General features: G+C 46.8%; 1 protein-coding gene across 1 annotated transcript in view; it reads left to right on the forward strand.

Annotated features, from left to right (window-relative positions):
* The first annotated feature begins 7,977 nt into the window (after nucleotides 1-7,977).
* The window catches only part of EMSY (EMSY transcriptional repressor, BRCA2 interacting), a 40,598-nt gene continuing 34,585 nt past the window's right edge, over nucleotides 7,978-13,990 (forward strand). The window contains 4 exon segments of the mRNA XM_075113834.1: nucleotides 7,978-8,136; nucleotides 9,267-9,375; nucleotides 12,844-12,943; nucleotides 13,580-13,654. Of these exon segments, the coding sequence (XP_074969935.1) occupies nucleotides 9,306-9,375; nucleotides 12,844-12,943; nucleotides 13,580-13,654 (245 nt within the window). The 5' untranslated portion in view covers nucleotides 7,978-8,136; nucleotides 9,267-9,305.

Here is a 13,990-nt window from a genome sequence, read left to right on the forward strand (position 1 = left end):
CTTTGAGATGTGCTGAAATTTGCAATGACAGGATGAAAACCGAGATGCTTCTGTCTCGGGCTTGCCTACCATTCTGGAGAACTGGGAGGCAAAGGTGGGGAGTAACTAAGTCTTGGACGCTGTACAAGAGGGGACCTCTGAGGAGACATGAGTGCACGCGGCACTGAGTATGCGATACCGGTGACCAATATGCAACTTAACCCCAACCCCAAGTTGGAGTAATGCAGCATCCTGGATTCTCCCTCACGGTTAGCTTCCTGCAAGTGAAAGCTTGCAATGTCTATGATGATATTCAAGGGTTATCAGACCCAATTCCCCCTGCGTTTTCCCTATTTCACTGGGACCTTTTTATGATTTCTGTTTCAAGAATTCTGATTTTCATAAGTTTAGTATGAGGTCTTCAATAAGAAGAAATGCAGAGGGCTTTGCAGCACTGTACTTCCATGTGAGGATGGTGTTTGTGTGAGGGTCTGCCCAAACATCGTGGGGTTGTGCACAGGCATAGCTTTCCGAATGACCTGCACTAAGCGATTTACTCATCGCGGTCTGCGTTCTGGCCATCAGCTACGTCCCTCCCCGCCTAGGAAAGCAGCCTTCTAAATTACACATGACTGCTCTGAGTCCAGGCCTTGCTTCCACCTGAGCTGCTCGGCCAGCCCAAGCAGACGATTGCAGCCCACCGTCCTGCTCTGTGGGCAGCACAAGCTAACAGAGAGACAAGACCATGAAGGAGTTAAAGTGAGGGAATCTGAGTCATCTTTTTATTTTCCCTATTTGCTTGCCCCAACCCAGGAGTGACAGGTTGTCTTTATTTGTCTGTAGGAAACAAGTACATGAACTTTTCCCAGAGTTTCAGTGAAGGCTTCGCAGTGACAGATCCTCCTGATTGTGCTTTGTGAACTTGGCACTGACTTGCTTTCCTTTTCCATTGCTCTTTTCACCCTCCAATAATGTTTAAATAAACTTTCGTTTGCAAGGTGTGCTCTGTGGATAAGTCCAAACCAGAGCAGGGGCAAGGGGAGGAGTTCATTACAATGTTAAACCCGATGGTCTGGTCCGAATAGACATGGGGTGGAGATTGTAATGGAAATACCTTTAAATTGTTCCTGGGGAATTCCTTGTTTTGCTTTGCTTGTGTGGCGGCTTTTGCTTTACCTCTTAAACTGTCTTTATCTCAAACCATGAGTTGCCTCACTTTTACTCTTCCGATTCTCTCCCCCGTCCCACCAGGGGGGAGTGAGCGAGCGGCTGCCTGGTGCTGGGTTGCTGACTGGGGCTAAACCACGACACAGGATCAATGTAATTTGTTGAATTCAGTGCACAGCAAATGAATGGGATCCTTCAAAAAAAGTTGGGCGTAAAGAGTTTATAAGCGATCCTATTGCTAGGGAAAACAAGGTCAGGGGTTGTCCAGATAAACAAATGCCTAGTCTCGTTGTCCATTAGGTAATTACAATTGTTAGCTGTTCATGGTGGTGTCTGTGGAACTGCCTTTGTTGTCTGGTGTCCATACAGGGATTGAACGCATCCGTTACAGTTGATACGTTCACTTGCTTCCCCAGCATTTATAGAGCCCATCTAGCCTTGTAAAAGTATTTAGTCAAAATCAGGAGCAGATAATTCACTGACAAGTTGAAGAACTTTGCAGCAATACACAGACTGTTGATGGGTTGGAAGTGCAGCTTGAGAGAGAATCATAGAATTGCTGAGGTTGGAAGAGACCTCTAACACCATCAAGCCCAACCCCCAGACCTCCTAAACCATGTACCAAAGTGCCACGTCTACACGTGTTTTGAACTCCCCCAGGGATGGTGACCCCCACCTCTCTGGGCAGCCTGTGCCAATGCTAAGCTGTTCCAGCATGCAAGCTCCCCTAAAATACAGCACAAATCAGGTCCTGGCACGGCTGAACTCTGCTACATGCTAATCTGGGGTATGTTCTCTGAATTGCAGAAGTATGGCAGGGTTACCGGTGGTTTGTAAATCCGCTTATGTGACCATAGATAGGGACGCAACTTGCACAGTGTAGCGATAACTTTAAAACTTGGCCTTAGCCCCACACTTTCTATTCTGAGAAGCGCCTTTGCTTTCTTCCCAGCAAGTTTATACGTTCCTCACCAGTACAGCATGCTACAAAGAGGATGGAGGCCTGCATGTGCCTCCCTAGGTTGCAGAGGGTACCGACTTCAATCTGCTCTTTGACATGCCGCAGAATGACACAACAAAGTTTTTCTTTTCATTATCCGAGGTTGCTTAACCGAGGTTTCGCCTCAGCGTAGCAAAGTGTTTAAATAGATGCTCAGCTCGATGCAGGGTGGCATTTTGATGGATTTAAGCCTTGCTGAATTTAGGTACTTTTCAGCGCTGAAGCTCGTAACAATTTGTAAAATAAATATATGTTTTGAATATAATATGTATTGCTCATAATAGGGGGAAAACATATTAACTGGCAACACAAAGCTATCTTCAGTGAAAGCAGTTGAATTATCTTCATGGATTTAAATACCAATAGTCCTGGGTGACAATCCCTGTATCTGACAAGGCTGTATATAAAAGGCTCCTCTGGCAAGCTGCCAGCGCCTAAACGTTGCTGAGGCTTCTGCTCTTATCTTAACCAGGAGAAAAAAATGTGACGGGGGGGAAAGCGTTTGAGGAGGAAGAGAGAGTTTAGGAGTGGTCTGAGGGCGATAGAATCAAATTAAAATAGAGCTGCTTGTGTCAGGAAAGCATATCGAGTTGCTGAATAACATCTTAAGGGAAGTGGAAACTCCATTGGTTAGGCCATTTAACTCGGAAACAAAGAAAGACCAAGAAATTGTTTAAATTCTGTTAGAATCTAGGCTATTTCTTACGCAAGACATGGTAGATACTTTAAACCATCTTTCAATTTCCTAAAAATTTAAATTCCCTACAATGTTGTATTCATCTTAGTAGAAAACCACGGTGGGTTTCTTACTTCTTTTCTCAATCGCTGGCAGGCTGATACAAATAAGGGTTTTTTCCCCCTTGATTTTTCAATTTTACTTTTGAAAATACTAACGTAAGACTCTTGGAAGCTGAAAATTCACCGTTTATGGCAGAAAAGAGGCAGCTGCAGCAGCTGTGCATGGTTCTCATCTAGTCCCAAGCTGATGTGCTTCTTTTCTACCCCAGAAAGGCTGCTCTGAAGAAAAAGGATTATTTCAGAGTCTGTATCAATCAGGTTGTAGTGATGTGAGTGGAGATGGAGTTAATAATCCAGGGAGAGCCGCAGCGAGGCTGCTGTGCTCGTTTCCTCCGAGCCCCCGAAGAGCTGAGAAGCACAGCTTTGTCCTGGTGACCTGGGCTGCATACAAATCGCCTTCTCCCCGTGAAAATCACCGCTCCTCCCTTGGGCCCTCTCACTGCTGATGCTTCCAGGCTACAGCTCATTGTCTTCCCCCTTCCATTGTCTTAGGGGATAGAAGGAAGCGTGGCAAGACATAGATTATTCTGTAAATGCTCAGAAAGTTTAATTAATTAGACCAGTGCCTGTAATTGATGAGAATCGTGTTATTTAAGCTGATGGGAGATCTCAGGATGTCAGGTCATAGAGAACATAATACAAAGTAGGAGTGCTTGATGGTCACTCTATTTCTTTCCTTTACTGGGAGGGGGAATAAATTTTGCTGAAATGCATATAATTGAGCAAATTCTTAAAAAGTATGCCATTATCCCAGCAGTATGCCGTTATAAATAATAATGTGGCTTTGGTGTATCACCATCTGTCATTAGTTTTTAGCATGCTTTATAGAATTGGGAAATGGAGCCACAAGAGAGGTGATACCTTAAAATCACAGAGTGGTTTGGGTTGGAAGGGACCTTCAGAGGCCATCCAGCCCAACCCCCTGCCATGGGCAGGGACATCTTCTACTCGATCAGGTCGCTCAGAGCCCCGTCCAGCCTCACCTGGGATGTGTCCAGGGATGGGGCATCGACCACCTCTCGGGGCAACCTGGGCCAGTGTCTCGCCACCCTCACTGTAAAACATTTCTTCCTTAGATCCAGTCTGAATCGCCCCTCCTTTAGTTTCAAACCATCCCCCCTTGGCCTGTCACAACAGGCCTTGCTAAAGAGGTCGCCCCCACCCTTCCCACAGCCCCCCTTTAAGCCCTGGGGGGCCGCAATAAGGTCTCCCCGCAGCCTTCTCTTCCCCGGGCTGAACAACCCCAGCTCTCCCAGCCCGGCCTCGCAGCAGAGGGGCTCCAGCCCTCGGAGCATTTCTGTGCCCCCTCTGGCCCTGCTCCAACAGCCCCGTGTCTGTCCCGTGCTGAGGAGCCCCGAGCTGGAGGCGGCGCTGCAGGGGGGTCTCCCAGAGCGGGGCAGGGGGGCAGCACCCCCTCCCTCGCCCTGCTGCCCGCGCTGCCGGGGATGCAGCCCCGGGCACGGGTGGGTGTCTGGGCTGCGAGCGCACGTTGCCGGCTCGTGTCCAGCTTTTCACCCCCAGCACCCCCGGCCCTTCTCGGCAGGGCTGCCCTCCATCCCCCATCCCCCAGCCTGTGTGGGTACCGGGGTGGCCCCGGCCCAGGGGCAGGACCTTGCACTTGGCCTTGTTGAACCTCGTGAGGTCCTCCCAGGCCCACCTCTCCAGGTGGGTCACCATCAGACGAAGAATACGTCCTGAAGAATGGGTCCTGACGAGCCCCAGTTTCATCTCCGTTGCCTGTAACAGGAAAGCTAACGGTGAGCTGTGGTTAACACCTTGAGAGCTAAGGTACCAGCCTAATATCACCAAGCTACAAAAATTCAGTGATTTACTGCTTAAAGCTATTTTAATGATGTGGGTTCTCAGCTTGCCTCAACTGCAAAATAAAATGGATTATTACAAACTACTTCTTACCTTGTTGTTTTTTACACTGTTGAGGATTGCCTCATTAGGAAGCGAGAAAACGTTGCTGCTATCGACAAGTTTCTCTCTTGTTTGGCTTTGTGAACAGTCAGAAACTGCTGAAAGAAACTAATTTTGAGGCTCCTTAACTGATGACTCAGAGTCCGAGGATGCGGGTAATGAGAACTAAGAAAGCGATAAACATCTGGAAGGCAAGTAAGGCGAGAAAAAATGCTGGCAGTTTCACATTTGGCATTTTCTTCCTTTACTCGCAATGAATGTGTTTATTTTATATGAATTTACTGAGAAAATTTCACCTGTGGGACACGTAGCCATGTTTCTGTACTAATGACGTAAGCCTAAACTATATTGTCTTTGTTTTCATTTTGTTTAGTATATAACTGGAACACTCTTGACATTGTGTTCATTGGACATAAAGAACCGTTGTCCAGTCTCAGCCTCCTTCGGGTGACCTCCCTGGATTAGGGTAGAAGATCCAAGCTGGCTGCGTGCAGTCCTTCTGTGTCCAGATAACCTTAATTTAGTCTTACGGAAAGATCCGTGCTGCTCCTGGGACCAGTTAGTGCCTCTCGACGAAGACCCTCCTGCCCGGAGCCTGCTGGGCTCGGGGGTCTCTCTGGTGCACCAGCTGGGACAACCTCGGTGGATCCATCCCACTGACCAGCCACTGCACAGCTCTGGCCTTGGTTCACACTACTTATGCTTTTCAGGACTTCTCATTTGGGTTTTTTTTTCCTTTGTCCGTGGTATCCCCACCCTCACATTTTTATGGGTAATAGAGAATTGCTTGTAGGTTAATCTGAAGGAAATGGCAACGGCGCTGCCATAACTACAAGCAGAATTTGGCCTTCAAGACTTTCTGGGCCTCTCTCATGTATTTCCAAGTCTGGGTCTTCATCCTTAACAAAAATAAGAAGTATTCTTGGAAATTGCCTTACGACATCTGCAGAAATGCAGCAATTGCAGCTTCAGACACTTCATTTTTTACATCTCTCTCCTGTTCTGTGTGCCGAAGGAAATGAAGCGTATACCCTTCTCTTGAGTACATACATATGCCTGTCCGTGAGTGTCAGTGTGTGCCTGTCCACCTTGCCCATAAGCACTTTTGATCCCGTTGGCTAGTTTCATCCACATTGGGGAAAAAAAAAATCTAAAAAAAAAATATTGATCTAATGAAGTTTAACAAATATAGCTGCTGAGCAGAGCTGAGAACATGTATTTGTGCTCTCTCCAAGCTGCAGAGATTTAACTGGAGAGCGTGTGTGGCAACGGAGTGCATTAATAAACACACAAACTCAAATAAAATATTTAGCTAAAATCTCCACCTTAGATAAATTTTCTTTAAAAAAAGAGAGTTTTGGTAGTTTCTTGCTCACAGAATGATTTATTCTACAAATAAAAGGGCCAGCTGTTAAACACCTCAGATGCAATAAACCCGATACTCTGCTAGAGCATCAGTGTTACAACTGACAAATAAACCTCAAAAAGGTTATTTAATTCTGGGACGCGGAGAGGCTGCCCTGCCTGTTCCGACTGCCCAGAGTAATCCAACCAAAAGGCATTTCCACGTCAGTTTGCGGTAGTGGCTCTGATCTGCAAAGCAAAACTTCAACTTCTGGCGCTAACCCGTCTGCATCTTCCTCAGGTTTTCTGCAAAACTGAGGATGTTTATTTTTATTGGGTAATATTCTGCAGAGATGGTGCTACTTGCCTTCAGCTGGTTCTTGTTTAGGAAGGCATTAAAAATAAAAAAGAAGGAAAATTGTTCTAGCTCGCCTTTACCGTTCAGGATAATTGTTTTCCAGTATTTGGGATTTATACTGCTGTGAAGAACAATAGGAAGTTGCAAGTGAGAAAATGTTCATCAACAATCACAGGGAAGAAACATTGTTATGTACCGTCAGGTGGAAATAACAGCCCTCGCAGATCTAGAAGTAGGTGTTGCGATTCCACGCACACCATCCATCCGCCTTGTCTTCACCTCAGCAAACATCCGGCTGGTTCTGGCATTTTGAAACCAAACTATAAACCAAGATTTTTCTGGGAGAGAGCAGAATAAGGAGGAGCCCTGCCCTCCTCTTCATCAAACTGTCCGGCCCCAGGGCGCCTGTTTGCTTTGCAAAATCAGAGAGCGTGCAAGATGAAGCGTGGAAAACAAGTGCCTGCAGCAAAAATGAAGCCCCGTGAGATGGAGACCCGATAGCAACAGCTCATCCTGAAGGGGCTTTAGCGTGATTTTCCAGCGATTGCCTTGCAGATGGTTTTATGGATCTTTTTTTTTTTTTTTTTTTGCCCTCTTGCAGCAACACGCAGCCACGAACAGATGCATTGTTTTTAAGCTTCAGCTGCACCCGAGAGATATTTTCTTTTCTATTTCTAATCTGATCTACAGACTTTGACAGAGAGAGAATTACTGCTGTTCTTGGAAATCTGCAGGGAAAAAAAAAGTTATAACCGCTGCTATATATAAAATAGCTGCCGGGCCCAGGGCTCCGAAATCGGTGCTGGCGGTTTTTGGGGGTAGGTGGTTGCTCTGCTCCCTGAGGAATTACCGCAAGGAGCAAAAAAATGCCCCGAAACGGTCGTGAGCGCGGTTTTAAGGCGTGGATTTTACGACTTTTATTGTTTGCACAGAAGCGCGGTGACTACAGCCCTACGCAGCACCGCCCGTAACCGGTGCCGGTTTCAAGTCAGAAAGCTGGCAACGGCCAAATGACGTCAGGGCTGATGTCAACGCTGCCAGATTGCTTTGCAGAAGCGGAGGTCAGCCGTTAATGCCTAAAGTTTAGGGGTGTGTGGGGTGCGTTTAAACCACGCCGCGCTCGCAGAGGTTTCACGCCGGTACAGCGCGCGCCAGCCGGGCGGACAACGCGCACGGGTTTTTGTCCCCTCTTGCCGCCCGTACTCGGCCGCCGGGCCATGGCGGGACGGCCGGCGCCGCTTCCCACCGCGTAGACAAACGCCATGAGGACTACAACTCCCAGGCTTCCCTGCGCCTGTGCGCATGCGCAGTGGGCGCACGCCTGCGCCATCTTGCCTCCCGCTTCGCCCATCTCCTATCTCGCCCGCGGCGGCGGGGACTACAACCCCCGGCGTGCTCCGCGGCGGCCGCGCATGGGCAGTGCGTCCCGCCGCCATCTTGGCCCCGGGAAGCGGCGCCGCCGCCGCCGCCGCTAAACAAACCGGAGAGCGGCACCGGGAGGGGGGGGGAAAGGAAGGGTCCTGTCGCCGCTGAGGAGCCTTTCGATGTGCCAGGCACGGCCGGGCAGGTGGGTCCCGCTCTTCGGCAGCGCCTCCCCGCCTTGCCTCGGGGCTCTCCCCCTCGGGGAGAGGGGCAGCTCCCCTTCCCCGGACGGCGACGACCCGCCGTCCCCCCACCCCCCGGCCCCGTCACGACCCCGGGCCCCGCGGGCAGTGCCTGGTCCCCCGCCTGCAGGCCTCCGCCGCCGCCCCTCCGCACGGCGCGGGGAAGCGGCCGCCGCCCGCTCCTTCCCTCCCTCCCTCTCTCCCTCCCGCCGGCGGGGCCCTGGGGGCGGCCGCCCCCGACCCCGGCGGGGTCCTTCCTCCCGCCGCTGCCCCGCATCGAGGAACGGGGGAGGCCCCGGGAGGCGGCTGCTCCTTGTGGGAGACCCTCCCTCCTCCCAGCCCCGCTTTGGAAGCTGCGACGGCGCCGGGGCTTTTGTTCCCGGTGCCCACTTCCCCCCCTCCCCATCCCTTTCCCCGCCGTTCCCTGCCCGGGGGAGGTGGCGCGGCCGCGGGCTGGCACCGACGGGCTTCCCCCGTTCCCCTCTGGCTTCTCTTTTTCCTTTATTATCCTCATTGCAACGAGGGGAGGTGCGCCCTCCTTCCCCGCCACCCCCGGAATCTCGCCGCGATGCGATCGGGAGGGGGGGGTGTTCCCGTGTTTGGGTTTTTTGGGGGGGCGGGGGGGGGGGGCGGGCTGGCGTCGGTACGTGGAAAGCAAATTTTCACGGTGTTTTTGCAATTCTGTCATATAATAGGCTAGTGCTAAATGCATTCCCCGGGGGGAAGGGGGGGGCGTGCGGTTAGCTGGAAGAGTTCTTATAATAGGTGCTCTGTGCATAAAGAGAGGGAGGAGACTTGAACATCAATTCGGAGAGCGTTTCGGCGTAAAAAAAACGGGTTTGAGAAGGAGATGGGAAACTCGGTAAGAAGGTTTGGGTGACGGATCTGAGCGAGGGAGTGTAGGAAGTCCGTGCCCTTGTGAAACTGCTGAATTCCTGCATGGCAAAGCATGCCATTACAAAGGTTGGAGCAGGGATGGGAGCGAACGTGCCGGTGGAGTTGTGAGCAGGCTGAGGAGAGTTTACATTAATCGGCTTGGGAAATCGATAAGCGATGGACTTGCACTTACCGCATTTATATTCCTTTTTTTCAGCGAGGCTGAGCTCTGTGGGAGCACAAACACAAGGGGAAGATGCCTGTGGTGTGGCCAACGCTTCTGGACCTCAGCAGAGATGAATGCAAGAGGATCCTTCGCAAACTGGGTACAGTAAGATACAATTTGTGGGTCTGTATGTTTGCCCTTTTAAGATTTGCCTGCCTGCTGCTTCCATTAAATACTTTAATATGTCTACAGGCAACTTACAAGTCATTTCCTGCATTTTGCATGTGTCATTGGTTTGACAGCCCTGGCTTAAAATGATGTTTGGCAGATGCTCTCTGCCTGAGCAAAATGAATAGAGCAGAATTGGTCTGGTTTGGTAGAATCTCTTGACATCCTGGTCCATCTCTGCCTCGATATTGCGGTGTTGCATTGCTGCTATTTCTACAACTATTAATGTGCAGCGGGGTACTCTGTGAGAGGAGGCTCTTCGTTTGTCTTTCAGTTTTGTATTAGACACCTTTCTGTACGAAAAAGATCATGGAACCTTGGTTTAATTGACACGGTGGGACTGAGTTCAAGTAGTAAAGGTACTATTGTGAAGAGTTGAAACAGGATTAAAAAAAATTTTTGATGGTTTGTGATTTGCAGTTACACAAGTTATCAGGGAAGTGTGAAAACAATGTTTTCTTTTTAACTGCCATAACAACAGGAGTTTTCTGTGTTGCTTCAAATGTATTTCGGTATCTGAGACCCCTGCCCAATAGATATTTATTGAGAGACTTTTTTTTGTGCTCTGTTCTTGTAAATACATGTGTATGAGGAGACATGCTTTTGTAATTTGGAAGGTAATAAACAAATCCTTGCTCTTTCCTCGCATCCACTTTTGGCTCCCACAGGAGAGAGAGTCCTTTGTTAGACTGTTGATGGCATCTTGCACAGTTGTTTTTGAGTTCTTAGAGCTGAATTTCTCTTTATTTAGTTAAGGATTTTTTGCCAGTTAAATTATATGTAGTTTTAGAAGGCAAAAAACCTTAGACTTCTTTTCAGACTTTCTTCTGAGGAGCTTGATCGAAGAGATGATGTCAGGAAGAAAGTTGAGACTGCCTCTAACTTCCTGTGACAGTCAAGGCACAGCTTTTCTTCTTCTTTTACTTGAATGTTAAAAGATGATGTACTGTACTTCTTAACTCTGCCAAGGTTCTTGACATTATGAAGCCATCCGCTTTATTTTCTGAGAGTTGAGAATTTATTTTCCCTCACTTTGCCCTTTTTAGTTAATTTCTTGGGAGCCTGGGATTTGTGTTCTCGTGACGCAGATGTTGCGCTTGACATGGCAACTAAGCTGTACGTCCATTAAGGTGACAGCCCTAGGTCTTAAGCGAGGCTCAAGAAGTACGAAAATGAGGAGAAAGTGCAGGATGCTGAAAGATTTGGACCGGATCTGTGCTACTAAATTTTGTTAACGTAGCTCTGCTGGCTAGGAGCATGGAAAAAAAAAAAAAACCAACTTCCCAGCCCAGCTGACGGCGGTGCGCTGGCAGAACCCTGCTGGTGCAGCTGAGCCAAACAGAACTGCAGCTACACCTCTTTCAATGACATAACCTAGGCTGACAGGAAGAAAAAATAAAAAAAATTTTAAAATCTTTTTTTTTTTTTTTTCCTGCTGGCATGAGCTGTGTCCCCGCAAGGGGGCCCTGCCAGCGGAACACGATCACAGCCTCCAGCAGCCGTGTCTCTTCTAGGGTAGAGAAGCTCTCAGTTTAAATAAACACACCACAAGAGTGGAGGGGGAAGGAGCACAGGCAATGGGAGCGAATAGCTCTCTAACAGTCATATCCAGCACTAAGCATCTGCTTTACAGAGTCCCGCTTTTCCACCTCTCAGCCCAACATCTTACTTGGTTAATCCGTAATGAGTGAAATGCGATGGTGTAGGTGAGGCTGAAAAGCATCCTGAGGTGTGCAATAGCCTCGCTCTGCGGCGTTCGTGGTTCGTAATGGAATAAGGGGATGGTGGGGTAGCACCTTGCACCTGAAACGATGAGATTTATTTGTGAAACCTGGTTTGGCCGTTTGATGGGTTTTGTGTTGGAAAGAGAGTGCACCGGTTAGTGATTGCTATGTAGACATCAGGGTGAGGAAGCTCGTTGTAGCTGTTCTGTAATCTTTACTAGTTCTAAAAAGCCAGAATGTGCGTTTTTAAAGCTCTAGTGTAGAGGATCTCTATTAAAACTGCAGAAATAAAAAAAAAGAAATCTAGCCTTGCTAAATAATTATATGGTCGTATCTGAGAATTACTTTATGTTAACAGTTGAAAATAATTAGTATCTTAAATATTGTAACGTGGTTGTCTAAATAAATGTTGATATTAGTAATAACCATTGCATTAATTAGCAAGTGTTTTGTAACTGAAGCTCTAAATGCTTCTGTAGGTCACTCGGCATCCCTGTGCAGGCTGCTTAGTTAACCAAAGCACTCTGCTTTGTGTTTTGTCTGCTTAATCAGGACAGGGGAGCCGGACTTCTTTTCAGCACAATTCCTTGATTTGATTTGTAAATTAGCTCTTTGGAATCCTAATCTGAAAGCTTTTCAGAATAGCATCAGTCTTTCTTTGGCTGCAAACTTCGGAGGTGTTGGGTTTTGGCCTGCCCCTTTTATTCTTGAGTTTGGTTAACTGGGATCTGTTGTGGGCTTGCTTTGGTTGGCTGCCGAAAGGCACCTATGTAAATATCGAAAGAATTTGTATTTCTGATTTAAAGCAGGAGTTTCAGTAACGTTCCATTAAACCGTGCTAAGCTTAGAATAGCAAGTCATTCTTTGGCAGACTCCGTGATTTGCACTAGGTGTATCTTCACCCTGCATAGCAGGATAAAATTGGGAAGTTTCAGTAGCCTTTAACTATTCTCTTTTTTTAGAACACGGATGGCATGAGAGTTACCTGGAATTAAAAATTTACGTTAAATCAGAGTTGTATTTTTGTGAGTTAATGTGCGTGATGGCTCTACATTTAAGAACGGCCGGATCGTTCCTTTTGTGTTGAGCAGGTTTAATTCAGTGTGTTGCATTCTTTTCAGGTTCAAGCAGTTGTACATATCAAGTAAATGGGCATAAAAGATTACGATGATCATTTTTAACAAACTAGAGCTGATGTTCTCAATGCTAATTAAGGAAAAGCATTACGAAAAAATGAGTTGCTCTTTTGATAGTGTATTTCTTTTTCAAGCCAAGCTTTTCCATGGAACTTTTAATTATGATATGTTTTAAAGATTTTCTTCTCCTGTTTCTAGAGAATTCTGAGCTACTCTAAATTTGGGGGCTGTCTCGTCAAGCTTTCTGGTTGACCTGTCAGCTCAGAGAAAGCTTGAAATATTCAGTTGGGTTTATAAACTAGATAATCCTCAGTGATGATAGAATTGTTCCATAGAAAAGCGGTGTGCTGCAGAGTAATTGACTGAGAGCGTTCTAAATAATCAGTGTCTTTTCAAAAGCTCTAAATAATGGGAAGACATGTTCCTTGTAATGATTATGAAAATTAGTAGAATACTGTCAGTAATACTGACAATAACTTCTTTTTTTCCCCGCTTTGCTGCGAGCATTAAATAGAAATACTGTTTGCTCTAATTCTTCAGAACTGGAGGCATATGCAGGTGTCATCAGTGCCTTACGTGCACAGGGAGACCTTACGAAAGAGAAGAAGGATCTTCTTGGAGAACTCTCTAAAGTGCTTAGGTAACCCTGACTTTTTTAAAATACGAACCAGTGACCTGTTTTCTTTTAAGGTATTGTGCGCTTTTCTATCGCTAGTATCATAAAGCAAATCGTAGTTTAGAGAAATAGTTCTCCATCCTGTGGAGGTTGGATTCCTATTCTGCTTTGAGTTTGCAGTAAGGGAAACAGCTGTGCTGCTGTGGTTGGAGCTTTACCGTTCTGTGGGTGTTTTGGGGGGATACTGGGGGTTAGAATCGTTACAGCTCACCCGTGAGTGTACGCTAGCGTGGAGTTTCGTCAAGGTAGGACTTCAAGGTCTTTGGGCCCAAGTTACATTAAGAATGCTGCTTGCTCTGTGCAAATTTTTCTATCGTGTGCTTGAAAGGTATTGCTTTCATTAGGAGGTTGGATTCTAGCTGTTCTGCAGGGCTACCCTATGAACAGTAATGTTCTTTTTATTCTTCAGCAATATTTTTGAACAATAATACATTCATTCTTTCTCACTGTGATAGAAGTTAAGTGACAATCTCTTAAATGTAAATGCCTCTTTCCTTCTGTCTCTTGAGTGGATTATTCATAAGTTTCATTTTAGCTAGAAGTTTTAGATAAATGTTCATGTCTCCGTCTGACTAAAATATATTGCTATTTTTTTAATAGTATTTCAACGGAGCGACATCGTGCTGAAGTTCGGAGAGCAGTAAATGATGAACGACTAACGACTATTGCACACAAGTAAGTTATAGGTAATTTTCTACGTGACTTCCAAAGGTACACTTTGGAAGAATCCATTATGCCTTAACCGCGTGATAGAACTTTGAAGATTGAGGGTGTTTTAAAGAACAGTAGTTAGAACAGCGTATGGATGAAGGAATTACTGTATCAGATTTACATCAGGGAACTAGAAGCAGATATTTAGTACTGTTGCATTTTGGATCTGAAGGCATCCCATTCACTCTACAATGTAAGAACAGTCTTTTTGTCATCAAGAGCTTTCTGTAAGACAGACCAGAAGAAACAGGCAGTAGAGAAAGTAGAGAAATCCATAAGCAGGACAAACGTGTTTGCTTT

Source organism: Phalacrocorax aristotelis, chromosome 1, assembly GCF_949628215.1.
Source record: "Phalacrocorax aristotelis chromosome 1, bGulAri2.1, whole genome shotgun sequence".
NCBI lineage: Eukaryota > Metazoa > Chordata > Aves > Suliformes > Phalacrocoracidae > Phalacrocorax > Phalacrocorax aristotelis.